The following is a 20,264-nucleotide window of genomic DNA, read 5'->3' as shown; positions in this document are numbered from 1 at the left end:
CAGGCCACCCGGACAGCTGACTTCCCATCGGTAGGTGTTTTATGTCATTGCAGCAAGATTTCTTGTGTTCTCCATCTCTGAGTGACTAGCAAGCTGAAAAAAAAAAAAAAAAAAAAAAAAAAGGCATAACAAAGAAGCAAGCTTGTGTGACAAATTTATGGGATAAAATAATAGTGCCAGACATTTGGGAATTAATGCTTGAAAAAAAAAAAAAAAAAAAGAAAGAAAAAAGAAAAAAGAAAAAAAAAAAGGATGTTATTCATGTTGGTTTGCTTCATAATTAGTTCCAAATTTCAGAGTCATCACAGCAGCCAAGTAAGAGCAATTGCTTATGTTTAATTTAGAACAGCTCATATGTTTTTCACTCAGATTAAATAAAAGCCAAACGAGGGATTTTTTGAAACTTTCAAACGCAGGGGAAGTTTTGTGTGGCAAGTTTAATAATTACTTCCTCATAAGACATGCCCAAGAGGAAGGGAGATGCTCTTCAGTCATGGAGCTGCTCTCCTAAGCATGAGGGGGATCACGCTTTCCTCCCTCTGCTTACTGATACACCTGCTTCAGGATGAGATAAGCTGTAAGTAAAGGCTTTCAATTTCTCTTCCTACATGGGGAGGGGGGTGCTGGGTCTGTGAGTGAAGCTGGAGGAATCACAAAGTCTCTGGATATGTTGGTGGGTGTCAAAAGTCCTGTCATTTTCAGATCAGTATGATTTTGCCTTACAAAGTGCAGCTGAAAACAGCATGATGCCTATTGCATGTATTTATAACATGTTTTACCAGCTTCAGTTCAACTAGTACAAGTCTTCTCTGGCTCTGTGATACACCAGGGGTAGATCTGCAGAAATATAAGTTACCTGGGTCACAAAATCCAGAAAACTGTTAGGATTGGGGTGCTTCAGAGAGGGTGTTAACTGATTCTGTCACCTGCATCGGTCTCAGTTTGGGAACAGATTATCTTGAAAATTGTCAGGCAGCTTTTTCCAGTACCTCAGATGGGAAAAGCAGTGAATGTTGTATTTTTTATTAGGCAGGAACCAATGCAGCTGTGGTAACTATTAAACCAGCTATAATCCCTGCAGGTTATGTGAAGAAAAGAGCACCCAACTTTAACTACTGATGGGGCTGCTTAGTGCAGGCTTTGTGAACTGATCCATAGGGTTTGTGTGCTGGGCATTTCCACAGCAGTAAACTCAATGAGAAAACCAAAATGAAAATACCTACATAAATTGTTTCACAATACTGGATGTGGTCTGTAACTGCTTGATCTGGTCACTGTGATGTGGAAAGTTTTGAACACGAGACCCAGGAGATTTAATTTCCCTGTCATCTGCTAGTCTGAAACCACACGAGCCACATGTGCTCGAATGTGGAGCAGCACGTCTGTGACAAACGCTCTGTGTCACCATTCCTTGTTATTTGCAGCGATTTTAGTCCTGGAAAGTGAAGAACTGCAAAACTCCATTAAGCCGCAGAAGGTAGAATTTCATTCACTGAACTTCAACAACACCTTGCACTGGCAGCCTGGGAGGGCCAGAGAGGCAAAAGCCGCAGTCTACTTTGTGCAGTATAAAGTGTAAGTGCGTGCCGGGGGAACTCCAGCCTCCCACAGCCCATCCCTGCTTGGCAAGTTAGAGGCATTTCCCAGGTGTTGAAGGATATTCTTCACGTCCTGCCCTGCTGCCAGCTCCCGGTTGTTTTTGCACTTATCAATAGTCCATAAAGTGCAGCTGAGCAGCCTGAGGCAGGCAGAGCACAAGCACCTCCAGTGATGTGCTGTGCGCCCTCATGGCCCCGCAGCACTGCAGCTCTGCTCCAAGCAGCTCAGGGACCTCTGCGGGAGGACCTTGAGGGCACGCTGGCCCTGGGGGCTGCTCCTCAGGACATCCTTCCTGGCATGCCGGGTCCAGCTCCTCAGACCTTGAGCACCTGAAACAGTGCCTACTTTGGGGAAATGGGCTGGTGGGAACCAGCTCTCCATGCATCATTGAACACGCCTGCAAAGCAAAAGCTCACCTGCAAGTGTGGCTTCCTATGGGGTGGGCGACCCAAGTCTCCGCTTTAGGTTTCTTTCTGAAGAGACAGAAACCTGCAGTTCCCAAACACCCATGAAATCCATCTTCCCCGGCGCCACATTGCAGAAGAGTCCGTTTCCAGAGCAGAACTCAGGGTCAGCACAGCCAAGCTAAAATGGACTCCTAAAAATCTGTACAGATCTGGTCGGCAAAAGCAGAGTCCACATCATGCCTCCTCCTGTTCCCACAGGTATGGGCAGAGCACATGGCAAAACAAAGAAGAGTGTTGGGGGGTTCAGGACCATTTCTGCGACCTAACGGACGAGACTGCTGACGTCCAGGAGCCTTACTACGGCAGGGTGCGAGCTGCTTCAGGCGGCGTCTACTCCGACTGGAGCCTCAGCTGCAGATTCACACCCTGGCGAGAAAGTAAGTACAAACACGTGGGGCTCTCGGAGAAAGGGGCTGGGTTCTCCACGGCATGGGGTGCTGCATTTGTGCTCGCAATTTGCAATCGCAACTCATCCTCCTCTAGCTACAAAACTGCTCCGAAAGAAGTTGTGACTCCATGGCTCTCAGGTGAAGTGTTGCGATAATGTAATTTTGCCCACACTTAATGCCAACCAATTCCAGACAAGCAGCTCCTCATCTATGATTAGGGGACCTGAAATGCCTGGCTCTTTAACTCAACCTCTTCCCCAGGGCATGGAGCTCCACAAAATACTCTCCGCGGTTTTGGGAGCTGCTGGAAGGATTGTGCAGAGTGTGGAAAAGAAGGAAACATTCTTTGCTCGAGGGGAAAAGGGAGAAGAGAGACAGCAGCTGCATAGCCAACAGCTTTCTCATATGTATGTGTCTTTCTGACTGCAGTATACTTAGAAAGGACATGTACAAAGCTTTTAGCTAGTAGTCATTGTAATGTGTGTGGTGAAACTGGAGGTCTGAGCAGTCTACCACTAACCTCCCTGTGAATTAACCAGTCTTAGCCCACTTCTCACTGCAGAATTGAACCGTAGACATCAATACAAGTAGCTCCACACCCCTGATGAGCAAACTAACCTGAGCATCCTGTACAGACAAAACCACTTTGACCTAAAGCAGTACCTTGCAGCAGCAGCAGCTTGTCTTGCCCTGCGCCACATCCTCCTGCAGAGACACGTGGGGCAGCCACTGCTTCCCCACACCTCGGGGGCTGCATGCAGAAGCATGCACACATGATTTGAAACCCTAGCCACGTCTGACCAAGCAGACTGCAAAAATTCTGAAGGGAAAGATTGAAACTGCATCCTTGACATATCTGAAATGGTTCAAGTATCTGTTTTATGCAGTCCAAGATAACAGAAAAATGCAAAGAAAGAAAAAAAAAAATCATGGCAAGGAATCCAAAGCATTCTGTTCTGTGAAATGTTATTAGTAACCCATAATCATGCTCATTGTTTGTTTACTCCCTTAGCTATGATAGGACCTCCAACAGTAAGTGTGGTTCAGAGCAACAAATCCATCATAGTAAAGCTCCAGGCTCCACGTTCTCCTTATAGAAGAAAAAGAGGCAGCACAATACCAATGACAAATTATTATGATCTGCTGTACCAAGTCTTCATAATTAACAACTTGCTAGATGAGGTAAGTGCATGTTCAAATACAAAACCTTTACCATTTAAAAGCCAGGAAAGCATGGGCACATCATGCTCATTTACAGCCAGAACAGTCTTCTGGAATTGCAAGGGCATAAATAACCGTGTAAGTATCTGAAAACAAAGTGGGCATTTTTTTCATGAATTGAATTTGTTGGAATTGAGTTTTAATTCTTCTCCTTTTTCTTCTTTCCTATCCCCTTAGTATTTCAGACTGTAAGGTCTTGTTGAAATGGAGGGGAAATGAGGGCTGTTTTGGGGAGTGAGTTTCTTAAAATAAATAAATAAATAGATAGAGAAATAAATAAATAAACAGAGAAAAAAAAATAAATAAATGAATAGAGAAATAAATAAATAAATAATGAGTGCTGTTGACTTCATGCAAGTCCACGTGCTGCTCTGTGTGCTCTGAACTTCCCAACCTTATTCATAGACATGCTCACTAGGACAATGCACATGACCAGCTATTTTTTCTTCCCCTTCCCCTCCATCTGAAGCAACACAGAGTCTTGGTGTATGAAGGAAAAGACAAAGTGGTTAAAATAGAAGATTTGAGGCGTGGAGTCAGCTACTGCGTCGTGGCTAAAACGTATGTGCCGACACTGGACCGCAGCAGCGCCTACAGCAGCAGGCAGTGCACCATGCTGCTGTGAGGTAGGTTGCCAGCTGGAGATGGAGGTGGAGGGGGTGCTGGAAGGTGGGGGCCACTCCCTCATCTGAGGTAGATGCTTTCCAAAAGGAGAAAATGACATGTGACAGGAAAACTGCCGTTCCCATATGAGACCGGGACAGAATTAACCAGGGCTCTTGCATCATCTCAGCGAGTTTCATATCCATTGATACGGCCAAGAAGATTATGAGGATGGTGTGGCTAATTATTTTCAAGCTGGCACAGCGCTCAGAAAGTCTTCCCTTTCTTCAAGCATTTATACATAATATAGTTTTTGTCAGTTTTTATTGCTGTCAAGTAATAATTAACCAGGAAATGAGTGACCTCCAACTTTGTTAACATGCAATTCTGCTGCAACCTCTGCAATTCTGGTCAGGGATTTATCTGACGTGTTTAATCCAAATGTGCTCATCCACTCTTTATGGCCATTCTTTGCGTATAAAATGTTTATAAATAAACCGTTTATCATATTTCATGAGTTTTCATGGGCAGGAATGCAAGAGTTATTTCCATTAGCTTGTCTGAAACGTGTTTGTTTACTTACCTTGATTACTACAGTATTTTCGTGTATCATATGCCCAGCAGAGAGATTTATTATTAATCCTGCCTTGCAAGTGCCAAGGCACAGAACCTAAAAGGACCTAAGCCAAAGCTGGTATCAGTGGCATTGACGGCAGCAAGCTTAGGTTTATGTCCTTTCTTGAGGTAACAGAGGAAAAACAAGAAAACATTGGTTTGAACCTGTGCTTCTGGTTGGAGCTTAGTGCCCTAACTATAAGAGATTTTCTGTCTTCTGCTTCATAATGTGATGCATAATGTTGGTCTTTCTTGAGACTTGGTCATTGGGTTTAGGCTAAGGAGGGAGCTTGTTTCTAGGTGATTTCCCCACACTGTTGTAAAGTTTTTCCAGTACTGTACAAGGCTGAAAGCTCAGGTAAGAGCAGAGCAACCTGCAGAGGTACAGGAGGGATGCAGCAAAGGTCATGCATTGAATTTTTGGTTGAATTCAATACCATGCAGCTCAAATGCACACTGCAGCAGCAATTCTCTTTCTCTTCTCAGTTACAGGGATAAAGGTGGAAGATGCCTCCCATTACAGATCCAGCTGTAAATTGACATCTGTGGCCTAGAATACAGCAGGATTACGTTTGTGGATGCTTTTTTAATTAACCCTTGCTGCATTAAATTATCCAATTCACCACAATCAGTTTATGTTACACAAAGTCCAAGGATTCTTTGTATATCTTATAGCACAATTTAAGAAAGTACTTATTTGTACTTACAAAGCAAATAGCCTTGTATTGTAATAAAAAAATGCAAAAAGTACTTGTGAAAGTATCGTTAAGATTGTTTCTATGGTTTTCTATTTTAGGCCTTGGAGTTAAAATATGATTTATAAAACAGAAGTTCCAAATACTTTATTTCTTCTATAATAAAGATTGCAGCAGAAGATTTAAAAATGTACTTCCTTTACAATATGCAGGGCCTGTGCTCACAATGTCTTCACAGTGTCCTCAACATAGTACTTCTGATACTGGAACCTGTATGTGATTAGGCAGGTGCTCATTTAAATGGGAAAAAATAAATAAATAAATAAATAAATAAATAAATAAATAAATAAATAAATAAATAAAGATCCTTGCAGTCAATGACAGACAGTTAAAGGGAAGAGACCTCTATTTTAACCAGTAAATGATGAATGAATGCTGACCATCATCTGTGATTTCTAATGATTTGACTCCTCCTAGCCTTTATCACACAAGGGAAAAAATTTGCTGGGTAAGGTGAGCCACAACTGATGGAGAGGTGACATGGCTTTTGCCAGTTCTGCAAGGTCTGTAATTAAGGATAATCTTAACATTTAACCACACTCTGCTGTTGTGAATTAGATGAGAGGCAATGAGTGTGGGCCAAGCACAAGAGGGCAAAGAAAGCGCTAGAGAAAACAGAGCTCCCTGCTACATAATTGCTCTCCATTCTTCCTTAACTCACATACACACAAAGGTGGATCAGTTCAGTCTAAATGACAGACTGTGAGTTCACTTACATCTCATCCAAATTACTGTTCATTTTCCATCCCTATCACCTCACCTACAGGCAGCATCGCTGAAAGCAGCGCCAGGATGCTGGCAGCAGGCGTCTGGGAGAGGCTGTGCTTAAGCAAGTGAATGCTGGTCACTTGTGCCTTTACCAGACATTGGAAAAGGGCATTATGTACGAAATATTCCCACCCTCTAACACGTAATATATATGAATGACCACTTTTGCAGGCAAACAAAGTGACAAAGCCTTTGTTTGCGGGGTGGATGTCTTGGTGCTCTATCTGTGTCCGCATACCTGGTCCACAAAAACAAATTTCCTTCTCCACACTTCCCTATTTCCTCCTCTCCCAATTCTTCCAGTTGTTTTACCCTGCCTGTATCACACCATTTCTTAATCTACGTAAGTTTCTATGGGAAATGAGACTTATCAATCCTCTGTACAGTACATAACGACATGACAAGTCTCACATCCCAGCGGATGGTGATAAACTGCAAGAACTGCATGCAGCGTGCAACCAGTGCTGTCCTGCTGCCCCCCTTGCAGAACCTCAATAAAACAGATTAGAAAAAGTGTTAAGAAATAGCCTGCCATGCATTGCAGCAGTGACGACTTCATCCTCTTGTGGGTTATCACAGCCTGAAGACAGTATCTGTAGTAACTCAAGTTCTTTCTCAAATGCACTTCTTTCCTTAGGGCAGCTCATGTTTCCCTTGTTAAACAAAGATAAAGTTTTATTATGGTAACATTTACCTACCCTAGTCAGAGAACAGACTATGGCAATGCTGGATACTGTACCTTTGGCAGATGCAGAGCATGAGACTGTTTAGAGTTTTAAAATCTTTAAATATATATGTATTTAAAAAAGAAGAAGAGCCATAGGGATGCCTGAAGCATTCAGACCCAGCTAGAAATATAGCAGGTGCCATGCTATGGACCCGGAGAAGCTGTAAATCTGAAAGTTCTTCAATTTGATAAAATTACATGAAATGTGCAGCACTTACACTGGGAAAAAGAATAAAAGGTCTGAAGCAGCCTTGTGCTATCATGTTTGCTAACCAAACTTCACTTCCTTAGCAACAACGCAGGCTTACAGAAAGCAGCACATGAGTTTCAGGAACCACCTCCATTCCGACAGCACTGTGACTTACTATTACCAACCTCATGATGTTCTGCAAAAGCCAGTTTTCACTTTCTGTTTGGATTGCAAATATCCTTTCAACTCTGCTCAACCATGTAGTTTCACTGGGGAAGGGCTTAGTAAAATGGTCATTGCCATATTTTCCTCCACAAACAGCAATAGTGCCATGTTCCTACAACTTGCTCCATTGGGTTTGCCAGACAGGGGGCTTATTCAGAGAGAGGTACTTTTGTGTAGCAGGTACCAGCTGGGAGATCTGAATCCATAACACCTAGATAGTGCTGGTAATGTTGTAGAGTTTAAAAACAACTTATTTGGTGCCTTAGTCCCTGTGGCACACTGCTGTTAATGTCTCCGTGTGGATGGAAAGGAAGAAGAGCTCTCTCCCAGACTCTGAACTACAACAGGCTTTTTCTGCATGTGAGGCAGTTTCGAAACACCTGGAAAAGTGAGCCCTGGCCTTCCTCCCCTTCCTCCTCATGGGCACAAGGAGGTTGTCTACTGTGGGTTCACCTCTCCAGAGCTGTCCTGGGTTGGCACGTGGGTCCATGGTGGTAAGCACATCTGAGCAGGATGCCTTCACATCGTCGACTCGATCCCAAGAACTGAGCTGTCCAAGCAGTGCATATTCTGGACTGTTACCAGCCTTCTGCAGTGAAACCTGAATGGGCTTGAGGGGACAGGGACTAATGCCCAGGTTGTTCCTCTATAGGCCACTCTCCTTCTGGAGAGAGAGAATCAGGTTCACCAGCCAACCCTTTGGAGGCTTTGCTTGTAGAGGGCACCCGGCAAGATCGATCTTCTAATATAGGCCATGTCAAAGGCTCATGAGATTACAGCTAGCTTGTACTTCTGGCAAGTAGTTTTCAGGGCCCAGCCAAAAAGCACCCTTCTCTTAGTTTAGTGCCACTTGCAGAGCACACACTTTCTAGCAGAGTGCCTAACCCCAGCTTCTGGTTCAGGAAACAGAAACAAATACTGCTAAGGCCATGGCGTAGTGTCAGAAAGACTAAGCAGAAGAAAAAATGTCAGGACTTGTGCAACCTCTTCTCTAAGCTCCTGCCTGCTGCGTCACTGGGGATGTCCACAGTCATAGTCATGGTCTGTCACGATGGCCAAGTCCTTGTGCCACAGCTGGGGATCCTGCCAATGAGAAATAAGTATTACATCTTTTATAGTTGGCCATTATTGATCTTTGTGTGATGTGGAGCCCGTCCCACAAGGTCTACCACTTCTTTCCTGACCACATTGAATATTATCTTATCTGCAGGACGGAGTAACAGCTTATCTCCTGTTGTAACTGGTTTCAACTTCCCATTACACCAGCACACACAGCTGCAGTATTCGATGACCAGAAATTCAAGAACAGTTCTCGGGAAAAGCTGATGGAGCAACAGCAATGGAGCAGATGCTCCAATCTTATAAATTAGGAGAATATTATGCATAGCCAGCTGTACCGTATAAATGCCCAGTTTTATGTGATGCCATGATCCTCAGTGTTTATGATACGGCCTAGCACTGGGCCAGCCCTGATCATACCTCCCGTATATCTGCTCTAATCAGATGTGGACTTGGGGGTTATTTATTTGCATGACTTGATGTCAGGTAAACACAGTTCTTATGGTGGGGTACATTTGTGAAACGACGTTGGCTTTTGCATCAGATCTATCAGATTTTATCAAGTATTTCAACCACAGTGAATTATTCATAACTAGGTGCTTTTCGGTGGATTTCCTATGGATTTTGATGTTTGCTACAATGATCAGAGGTATTAATCTGTAAAATCTGTCCTCCAATAAAAAATAAAAAAGTAAGAAAAAATCAAATCCCCGAGTTCTGAGGGTTGGTTTGCCACAGAAGATACAGGACACAAAACCAGAGTACTACAGAGAAACAGAGGGAAATAAATGGCACTAGTGTTCACCATCAGGAAATGTACAGTATCCTTTGCACTTGTTTTCAGAATCTTTTATAAAGTGTTTCTGAGCAGAAAAACAAAAAAGCTTGAAAAGTTAATTCTCTAAATGACGAAATCACTTGCAAGTCTTACCTGTCGTTTTTGCTGAAGGCCCAGGTCAAACTGTCCTTGTCTTTGATGGGTAAAAAAATGGGAAGATTGAGCCCAGATGCTTACAAGGAAAGTACAAAAAAGGAATTCTTGAAATGGCTCTATCACCCAAGGAGAATACCAAAGAACCACTAGCAACTTTTACGTTTTACTTTTTTTTTTTTTTAATTATTTTGCTCTTTTTTAAGGCAGTGGGACCTGACATTGATTTGCATAAATACCCTCAGTAGTAACAGAGTGCAACCCAATAGTATCACACTGTAGGGACCTCAGAGATGTCCTTATTTTAAACACAGGAACAGGATCATAATGAGCGGCCCTGATTTTAATTGTTATACCTACAAGAGGAGCAACTGGAAAATATGGAAAATTGTCATTACATTACTGTCTTTCAGGCAATGTCATTCTGACACAGGGATTTTTTGTTTATTTGCTTTTTTTTCTTCTTCTTCTTCTTTATAAGAAATCATACAAATCATACTGGTTCCAAGAAGCAGTCGTAAGCAGTTGTTTTTCATTTTGTAACAGATGAGCAAGTATTTTTAGCATTGTTTATTATGGAACACCATGTTTGTTTAAAAACTGGCAAGTGACAAGTACATGATTGTCATAGGACTGGGTTGATCTCTTATTTCTGGGCTAAATTCTTGTTCTCAATTTTTATATCAGAAAAAATAAAGGTCCTAAAATACATGTACATCACCAAGAGGAAAAAACAACAGAGTTGACTCAAACTTACACTTTCAGAAGGTCTGTGAAACCACTAATTGTGCCCCCAAATGCAATGAGAATCAGAGAGAGAAACCTGGGAAAGAAAACAGCTGGAAAAATGTTGATTTAAGCTATGAAGAACTAGAAATGTTCTGGAGAGCAGCAGAGTGACTACTACAGGTTAAGCGTGCACAGAGTAGCTGTGGAGCAAAGAGCCTGCAGCATCAGAGCAGAAATGTGTATTTCAACAAGGTTACAAAATACAAGCAAAGTGGTTTGGCCAGCTTCGTGGTACAGCTGCTGGCACAGACACTAAACAGTTTTTGCCTTTGAAAAGGACTGCTTTATTAGTATGGAGCAAGACTATTTTTATGAGCATCCATAACCAAGGAGATACCTTATACTCGTGGGAACATGATGTTTGTGTATTCTGCTCAGAGAGGATCATTCAGCTCTTTCAACAGCAATCTTTAAGGCCAAAGAGACCTTATCAAGATGATTTTAAAAGTCACTCACCTCAGCATAGGTGTCTAGTGCAATTTAAAATATCCCTAAGCTTTCAGAACATTCACACAGCTTTGGCAGATACAAGGGCTCTGCAGGAGACCCTTACCTCCTTGGCAAGTCAGCTGAAGTTACAAGGGACACCACGCAGAGATTCACAAGACATCTATGCTTGGGTGACCAAAGCTCCACCATGGCGTCTGAATTGCTCCTGTAGAAAACTAATGGGATAGTTAGTGGGTATAAACTGAACCCTGAAACTACATGTATATGATTTTGTAGCAGTTTCACATCAGTGGGCAGCTGAGCCCCACCTTGCCACATAAACCCAATACAGATTTCAAAGGTTACATTAAGAAATCTGAAGAGAAAACACAGTTATGGCAATGGAACACAGCTGATAAAACCTTGGTGTGCAAGTGGGTGTTGCAGTGTGCCTTGGTTACCTTTGTCCTAATGCCAAGGCCCAAGAACCTGTGGTGATATACATGACCCCTCAGGGTCCAGTGATAGCCACTCACTGTGTAGGATAAAGTGGGGAAATAAGATAAACAGAAGAGGGAAAACTAAATAGCAGACAAGCTTCCATTGATTATCCAAACCCCAGCATTGCATGTGAACAGGATCAATGAAAACACTTCCAGACAAATATTTCTAATAAAAATGTTTAATTTTACTGAAAGAAAAACAGTAAGAAATGTGTTTCATAACATTATGTATTTCAAGTGAAAAGCCAAAACAGATTTATTTTCTTTGTGGCCAAATACCCATTTCCTTCATTTTCCAGACTGCAAGTTTTCCAAATGCCAAATCTGAATTTCCTGGAGCAGGACAGCTCTGATCAGTCTTCATCTAACATATCTAGTCAGAGATCTTACTGAAACCAGTAACCTTTAAGCATGATTTCAGGGAGGTACCATTTCTCGGAAAGAACAATTCAATAGCCATTCCCGGGCTGCAGAATACAACCATGGATGCAGGAAGCAAGAAAGAGGGTGTCACGCTGCACTGTCTACAGTCCTAAGAGAGATGCTTACATTAGATGTTGAGATAGTTCTGATCAGTGCCTGCTTCCTGTGATTTCAACAACACAGACTGACATGTCAGCATTATGTGGACGTGAAACCAAAGAATCTCCCCTCCCTTGGGTCTGGCCTCTTCTCTGTTGCAGGAATTCTGCAAGTTTCACAAATTATACCCTGCAGTACCTCATTTCCTGGATTCCTGCTACACTGGCTGGAAAGGAAGAAAATCAAAACAAAGCCCAAGAAAATTCAGCTATGCAGTGACAGGGGTCCAGACATCTTACTGAAGTTTACATGTAGGAAACTGAGGATTAACTTTCCACTCTGTTTCATTTTAGCTGGTAAATAATGTAGAACATGATGTATCTCCATAAACAATCGCAATTGAAGTGATTTGTTTAATGTTTACAATCCAATTGTCACTGCTAGTATTTTTAATGAATTTCAAGATTTGAGCAAGCTGTAGGTTGACCAGCCAGTAGGATGAAAGCAGGAACTGGAAATGCCTCGATTCCCAGGGCATCCTTCAGGCAGGCACAAAAAAATCACAGAAACTAACTGTATTAATGAATATAATGTATTAATAGTAACAATTTTTATGTAGAAACTTTTTTCTGAGGTACTTATCAAGGCCTGTGGGTCGTGTCCCTTCAGTTCATTGGAGAACAACATGGACTTGCTTGCTGAGGGAAGGACAGTCATTCCTGTGAGTTCAAGTCCTAGGATATACTTGTGATATGCGACAAACAGAATTTCCCAGAGATATTTACACTTTCTTAGGGACCAAGGATGACAAAAGAGTAAGACATTCACTCTTCCCTTTTCACTGTCTTGCATTGGTCACCATTTGTAAGGGGGCTGCATACTTAACCTCCAGGCAGAATTTACTCATGTGGCAAAAATAGCTTCCAGGTAAGGACTGAGCAGGCACCAGTCAGTGTTATGATATATAATGAGTGTGTAAGACCATAAATCTGGGGTGTTATCACAGCTACTGCAGAGACACTGTGTAGCACAAGAAGGAACAGACTCTTCCCTTGCTCTAGGCTGTACCAAAATCTAAAGCAGCTTTCACAATCTGATGGTTAACTTCATTACATGAAGCAGACCATCTGCATTCACTCGCTTAGAGGCAGCCTCTTAGCCATGGTCTGCATAAAATTACCAGATGTGAATGTTTCACTGCCATAGAACAATCCTAACTGCTTGGAAAAGACCATTTCAGTTTCTAAAATACAAGAGAAAAATAAATCAAACCAGAGACATAAGTATAGTTTCTTTGTATTTTATTAGTTTTTATGGTTTGATGTGAACTGTGCATGGAAAAGTTTTTAGAACATTTTAGAACTCAGACTTTAATGAATGTTTGCAATCCTTTATTTGTTTAAAGAAAAGCATTAAGAAAGCTGAGAATGAACCAAATTCAAGTAGAATTTTTTGTTCCTGAAACAAGTCTGGTATTTATTTTCTGAAGAGAGGGGTACATTTCCACTTAGTGCACACGACTATTTCTCCACAGATGACAAAAGCAAAGCTGACAAGAACGACAGCAAAATCTCAAATTCCAAAGGGACACTTTTAAACCGGGGGCTGTAAAGAGAAGTCTGGCTGAACCATATACGGGACTATACTGACATGTTGTGGCAAGGCAGTAGTAATGCAGTGCTTTAACCATGTCTATCACCACAAGCTATGCTGCTACTTTTGTTATGGCTATTGTTCATGTTTCCAACCAAAATGAAAACAAAGGTGAGATAGATTTGGAAACTACATTGACTAAGCAAATACTATACCTTGTTCTTGTACGATTTGTTTTCGTTCATGATCGTCACTGTAGAGTTTTGCTTTTGCTTTAGCCTCCTTCTGATTGAGGGGCAGAGAAATCAGGGGTCAGGAACAAAACAAGGAACCTAAGAAAATATATAAGCAAGAACTCATGACTGTATCCGTCCAATGCTTCCAATGATGGTTTCTGAAGCAACTGAGGTATTTCCACATCTCAGCATAGTGGAAAGTCTCATCTAGTTACAGACAGGCAGACCAGATTGTCCTTGAACCCAGAACTGAAAATCCTACACCCCACACAGCTTCAGCTGTGTGTTTGGAAGCCTCCAAATTCTCAACTTTCAGCCGGCAAGAAGCCTCTTTGTTTAAAAAAAATAAAAATAAAGAGTTATCCCTGAATGACTCAGTTGAATAATCCTTCCCATACCTCTGATGATTAGGGGAAAAGGTCCAGGCACAAACTGTGCCGTAAGATGAAGCATTTTCAGAGGAAAAAGAGCATGCTGGTGGATTTCCCAGAACTGGGTAATGACTAAGCTGTCTGAACTTTATGTCCCTCAATCATCGTGACAGACAGTCAGCCAGCACCTCCACAGACAGCAGGACTCAGAATCCCTCTTTTAATCGTTTCAGCCTTTGCAAGCAAGATAGCTAGAAAACATATCATAAATGTAGTGCTTTATGCCTGTCTTTCCCAGCGTAATCTGGTCATGAGGTGGACGCCCACACACACTTTGTCTTCCCAGAGTATTCCCCAGGCCATTCAACAACCTATCATCACCTCCCTCTAATGAGTTCTGGTACTAATTTTTCCTATAATGGGGACTTAGAAAACCTTCCAGTCCATGGAATCCCAAGAATCAGACAGTGCCAGAGAGCTTCATCAGTTGTCCTAACTAGAGAACAGTTGTGGTAGGGGGGACAAAGGATGAACGTTATGTCTGTAACATAGACAGCCCTACCACACTGTCAGCCATACAAACTGGAAAACTTTGGCAGTTACTTGCTGCACAGCAAAAGCTGTAAACCTCTTCCTGGGCTGTGGGAAGAGTATCAACTATGGAGCCTCTTTGTGTGACCACAAAGACCACAGTCATTAGAACAGCAAGTTAGCTAATAGACTCCATATTTCTTAGGAAGGAGGAGAAGTGTTCAGTGAGGAACAGAGTATTCAGAGACCATTGACTTCAATGGGAATTAGGAACATGAAAACCCCTAAGCTTTGGAGTGCCTTAACAATGTATTTATCTTTGTATTATCCCCCTGTGAAATAGGAAAGGGCTCTAATCTGGTCTATAAAGAGATTCAGAGTTATCTGGAAAGATATACGGACACTCCAAACACCTTTGAATGAAGTGATTTGCAATGGTTACATGGCAGTATTTTGGCAGCATTGGACAATGAACAATGTTTCTCTGGTCTGAGGACCTCAGATATGAGATTGCTGTGGCAGTGCCTGTTGTTCTGTCACCTGAGGCCACTCAGTCTCCCTTTAAATGACAACCTACCCAAGTAATACTTGAATGCTGAATTTGAAATTATCTTCCTTTGCAATAAAGATAATGATGGTGTTTGTATCACCGCCAACAGGCTCAACAGGTTAAAGTTCAGCCCAAATCAGAAGTTTCAAGCCATTTTAAAGAAAAATATCCATTCTGACATGTTGGATTACAAAAGACGCAGAAAGTTACAGAAGGCCTAGCTCCAGAGCAGAAATGACAGTCTGTTCTCCAAGACCACCCTGAATGATTAAATACATGTCCTTTTTTGTTGAGTGGAAGAAAATACTAAACAAGCAGCAAAATATTTTCACAGAACAAAAAAATAAATGTGCTCTCTGCTGCAGCAGAAAATACCCTCTCATTTACTCCTCAGGACAGCAAAAATGTGGATCCTCAGTCTACACCCCAGGACATTTTAGCCAGTTACATGCTGACATTTTAGCCTCTGTTGTAATTAAAACCAGATTCCTATCAATGGCACTGTTGTATAGGAAGTGGGTAGCACGTAGCGGTAGCAGCTCTGACTCTGTTGAACTTTATCTTGAAGTGAATTCTGTTTTGCTATTCACTGTTATCTTGGACAGTACTTGGCTCCTCAGGCACAGAGGAGCTGTGACAAATTCTTCAAGAAGCCTGCAGAAATGAGCAGGCAATTCCCATTCTGCGTGCTGAGGAAACGTTTTACAGAAGTGATCACTGTGCACACCCTGATGAAATGACTTTTTTTCTCTCTTCCTCCCTTCTCCTTTCCATTCAGACTGATTTGTTACTCTTTGTACAGGCAGAAATGTTATGCACCCTGTTACAAGCTCCTGAGACAGATTTTCAGATTTGCATATCTGAACTCCTCCAGGTAACTCTCTTTCTTCACAGGTGAGAAAGCTGATCCTCCACAAGTTTTGCCTGGGAAAAAAAAAAATTAAAAAAATAAAAATAAAATAAAATAAAATAAAATAAAATAAAATAAAATAAAATAAAATAAAATAAAATAAAATAAAATAAAATAAAATAAAATAAAATAAAATAAAATAAAATAAAATAAAATTAAAATAAAAATAAAAAAAGTGACTAAACCCCTGATATTACAATATAATTCTTTTTCTATTATTTTGGACAATTATTCAATTATTTTAGGTCAATATAATTCAAACATTAATCTAAAAAGAATAAATAAAAATCTAGCAATGTAACAATGTGAAAGAATCTTTTCTAGCAGATAAAGAAACACCACTGCAATGTTATTGCCTAGAGTAAAAGGAATAGCTTTTCAATGGCTGCTGGCACCTGACAGAGTTGTTTCACATCTGTGCCACTGCCTGCTGTATGTCTCCTTTCTGTCTTGACATAAATGTCAGTTTTCAAAACACGCACAGATACAAATACCAATTGCCTTGAAGTTTACGTGGGGCTCCCTGGTTAGCACAAACTAACTTCCCCTCCTGCTCCTCTAGGAGTCGCTTGCCACATCCCAGAGGAGCGCCCCAGCTGCTGGGACAGCCCTCCCAGCACACGCTGCAGCACCAGGAGCCTGATTTCAGTGACACCCATTTTTACCTCCCAACGTAACAAGAGAGGCAAAAATCCAGCATGGGAGTACGGAAGGATAAAGGAGAAGGTAACAGCAGGGAAACTGCTCACCAGAGAGTTGGCCACTCAACCTGGGACTGTACTGCACTGGGCATGATGCCTAGAAATTAAATATTACAAAGCTGAATGTTGCAATGCTGAATGTTGCAATGCATTAATCCTACTTGCCACCCTACACCTTCGAGTCCTGGCAAAACTACAATATATTTGTTTAGTCCGAGGCTTGCAAGAGCCTTGTGCTGACTAGCAACCCTGTGAAAAGAGAAGAGGCAAGAGGAGAGCAAGTATACCCAGATGGTATACCCACCCCTCCACTGGCATGCTTGAGTTCTAGAACGATAGCATAGGAGTATCTTGTAAATTGCTATTTGGATACATGCATTAGCTTGAAAACATATCACTTGAGTGTTTGAGAATAAGAACCGACTTAAGAACCCTATAAGCATTATCAAATCTGGATGTTAGTTGCAGTATCTTCCCAAAGAAACCTGGAAAGGCAAAAAGCTGAGCTTTCACCCTGCACTTCTGCATCTAGGTGGAAGGAGAGCGCGGCAGATGGCCCTGCCGCCTGCCGACTGAGCGGAGTGAGAAAGCATCTGGTTTCCTCACTTTCACACCTTGTCCGTGCAAGAAAGTTTCAGTGGGCGACCTGTGAACTTCAAACCTGACAAGTTTCCCCATACAGCTCAATCTACACTGTAGCTGTGTTTCAGTCTGATTTATTGACTAACAGGTCCTCAACTCTTCCCCTGTGACACTGCAATCAACAGTGTACAAAGCAGGAGCAGAGGCCGAAATTCTGGTTCCTGGGGTGACTCCTGTTACGCTTCTGCCAGTGACAGAAGACAACCAATAGAAACTGGGATGCTTATGATGCCATTAAAGTGATTTGGTTTAACAATGTTAGTAAAACTGATAGAAACTTTTCTACAACAGCAATACCAGACCAGTAATGATATGACCTGAGCACAGCACAGAAACAGAACCTACCACAGAAGATTTCTTGAGGTAAGATTTCTCAGGCAATGGGCCAGCGATAGTACACCTGCTGTTTGATGATAACAGTGCTCAGGAAAATCTTATGAAGGCAGTAATAGTAAAACACTGGGAATGCAGGTTTAGACATTGTATTGGGTTTGTATGTGAAGGGCTTGGTAGTAGGGGGCTGCAGAGGTGGCCTCTGTGAGAAGAGTCCAGCAGCTGCCCCATGTTACATAAGGGCCAGTTTCAGATGGCTCCAAAGGGACCTGCTGCTGGATAGAGCACAGCCAGTAAGTGATGTTACTTGTGCCTCTGAGAGAGCAGACTGAACAAAGGGAAAAAAAAACTGCCACACAACAGCAGCTGGGAGAGCAAAAATGTGAGAGAAGCAGCCTTGCAGCACCCAAGGTCATTGCAGCAGGAGGACAGGAGGTGCTCCAGGCAGGCAGCAGCAGTTCCCCTGCGGCCTGTGGAGAGGCCCCTGGTGGAGCAGGCTGTCCCCCTGCAGCCCATAGGTCCCACATGGAGCAGATCTCCACGCTGCAGCCCGTGGAGGAGCCCCCGGTGGAGCAGGTGGATGTGGCCTGGAGGAGGCTGCGGCCCATGGAGAGCCCCCACAGGAGCAGGCCCCGGGCCGGAGCTGCAGCCCGTGGAAGGACTGCAGGATCAGTTCAGGAAGGACGGCATCCCATGGGAGGGACTCCACATTGGAGCAGAAGAGAGTGACTGTGAAGAAGTAGTGGAGACAAAGCATCGGGGACTGACTGCAGCCCCCATTCCCTGTTCCCCTGTGCTGCTTGGAGGGGAGGAGGTGGAAAAAGGTGGATGGGAGGAAGGCATTGTTAGTTCTCACTGCTTTTAGTTATCACTGCTCTGGTGTGTTATTAGTAGGCAATAAATTACATTAATCTCCCTTGGGCTGAGTCTGTTTTGCCTGTGTTGGTAATTGCTGGGGGATCTCTCTGTCTTTATCTCAATCCACAAGTCTTTTTTTGCCATATTTTCTCCCCTTGTTCTTTTGAGGAAGGGGGAATGAGAGAGCAGTGTGGTGGTGGTCAGCTGCCCATCAGTGTGACACCACCATATGCATGAAAATGCTTACTTTTAAAAGAGAAACTTATACATAATATATGTCCATGGTTGTCTGTGTTTTTTTGTTTGTTTGTTTTTACACAGTTTTGTGAACCTTCACACAATCTAGACAGCCAAATTGCTGACTAAGATACTTGATCACCTCTGAAGAATGCAGTCTCAGCAGCCCATCCAGTCTACAGCTTTGGTCCTTCTGTAAATCTGCCACTTTGTTGCATGATTTGCTGAAAAGCAATGTTGCCATAACTGCAAACAAGTTTATGTCTGTTCTTGCTTCCATTAAAGTCAGCCTGTCTCTCCTGTCTGTTGTGCTACTTGCTGCTTGTCAACAATGTGCCGTAAGAAAGGAGGAAGAACAAACTATCAAAGTGATCAGATTTCTACTGTGAACGTGAGATGTCAGCCAGCTCCAACCGATGCACTTGCTGCCTTTATTGTTATTTGAAAAGTTTTCTTGCATCAACCAAGCAGGAAACTCCCCAGGTATTTTCTTATGTCTTACTGTGATGCAGGGACCCAGCGGTATGATTCAATGGGACTGTAATTTCTGTCAGTAGGCAGATGGCAAGACAATGCACAAAGCATTATAATAGTCAGTGTGGGTGTTGCTGAGACATAATTTAAAGTTTACAGGCCATAAAGTCTAGGATTTTATAGAGAGGAACTACATTATGGACACATGCTTTCAGTGTAGGCTCATCAAAATTACCAAAATGAAGATCATGGGTATTTCTGTGGCTGATCTGATTATGTGTAACCAGCCCGGCTTTGCCTACATCTAGCTGTTTCTTCTTGTGGGAAGCCCTGTCAAGCTGAGTCCTCCAACATAAGTTTTCAAGGATTGAAACACATTCTATGAGGTAAGTTCAAATCAAATGGATTTGAAGTTGTGCCCCTAAGCAACCTCTGTCAGCCCAAACATCACACAGGAGACTAAAAGTTTCATTTAATTCCAACTTTTAATTCCAATTTTAATAGGGCTCCACTGAAAACATACATGTGGGGCCGGAGGTGGTCACCTAAATCGAGGCAGGAAATACATTTTAGGTGCTCAGGGTATCCTACCTGGCCTCCAGCTGCTACTGTAAAAGAGACCAGGTCTCTCTATGACAAGTGTTGTACCGACCTGTTCTTGCAGATCTCCTGCATACCGAAGGGCATGTCTAATACCTATAAATGCCTAGACTTAGGCAACCTCAACCTTCCTCATTCAGCTAGTCAGTTGAATTACAGTTGAAGATCCAGTGCCTGTGGTGTCAGTTCAGACACCCAGCACATACATGGACAGTTGTTGTCCTTGTGCCAGTTCCTAAAGGACAAGAAGCTGCAGCACCGAGATAATGACGCATTGACAGATGTCATTGGCAGCAATCTGAGACAGGAAGCGGAAGTCTCAGAGGCAAAGGGAACTGTTCCTTTTTCTGGTTGCTGACAACAGAGATGGCAACACCAGTTGGTGGAGTTGCACGGTTGGTGGGAGACTTCTGCTGCATGACAAGATCTCCATCCC

The 20,264-nt window shown here is 42.5% G+C and overlaps 1 protein-coding gene across 1 annotated transcript; it reads left to right on the top strand.

Annotated features, from left to right (window-relative positions):
• Nucleotides 1-480: 480 nt before the first annotated feature.
• IL22RA2 (interleukin 22 receptor subunit alpha 2) lies at nucleotides 481-5,455 on the top strand (the record flags this gene model as incomplete). The annotated part of the gene is made up of 6 exons (XM_084284777.1): nucleotides 481-577; nucleotides 1,425-1,575; nucleotides 2,265-2,443; nucleotides 3,468-3,637; nucleotides 4,146-4,302; nucleotides 5,381-5,455. The coding sequence occupies 5 exons, from the start codon at nucleotides 481-483 to the stop codon at nucleotides 4,299-4,301; spliced, it is 753 nt and encodes a 250-aa protein (XP_084140903.1). The 3' UTR covers nucleotide 4,302; nucleotides 5,381-5,455.
• Between the last annotated feature and the right edge of the window lie 14,809 nt (nucleotides 5,456-20,264).

Source organism: Netta rufina (assembly GCF_964035555.1).
Source record: "Netta rufina genome assembly, chromosome: 3".
Classification (NCBI taxonomy): Eukaryota; Metazoa; Chordata; class Aves; order Anseriformes; family Anatidae; genus Netta; species Netta rufina.
The sequence above is the reverse complement of the archived record's forward strand: the minus strand, read 5'-3'. Positions and strand labels throughout refer to the sequence as shown.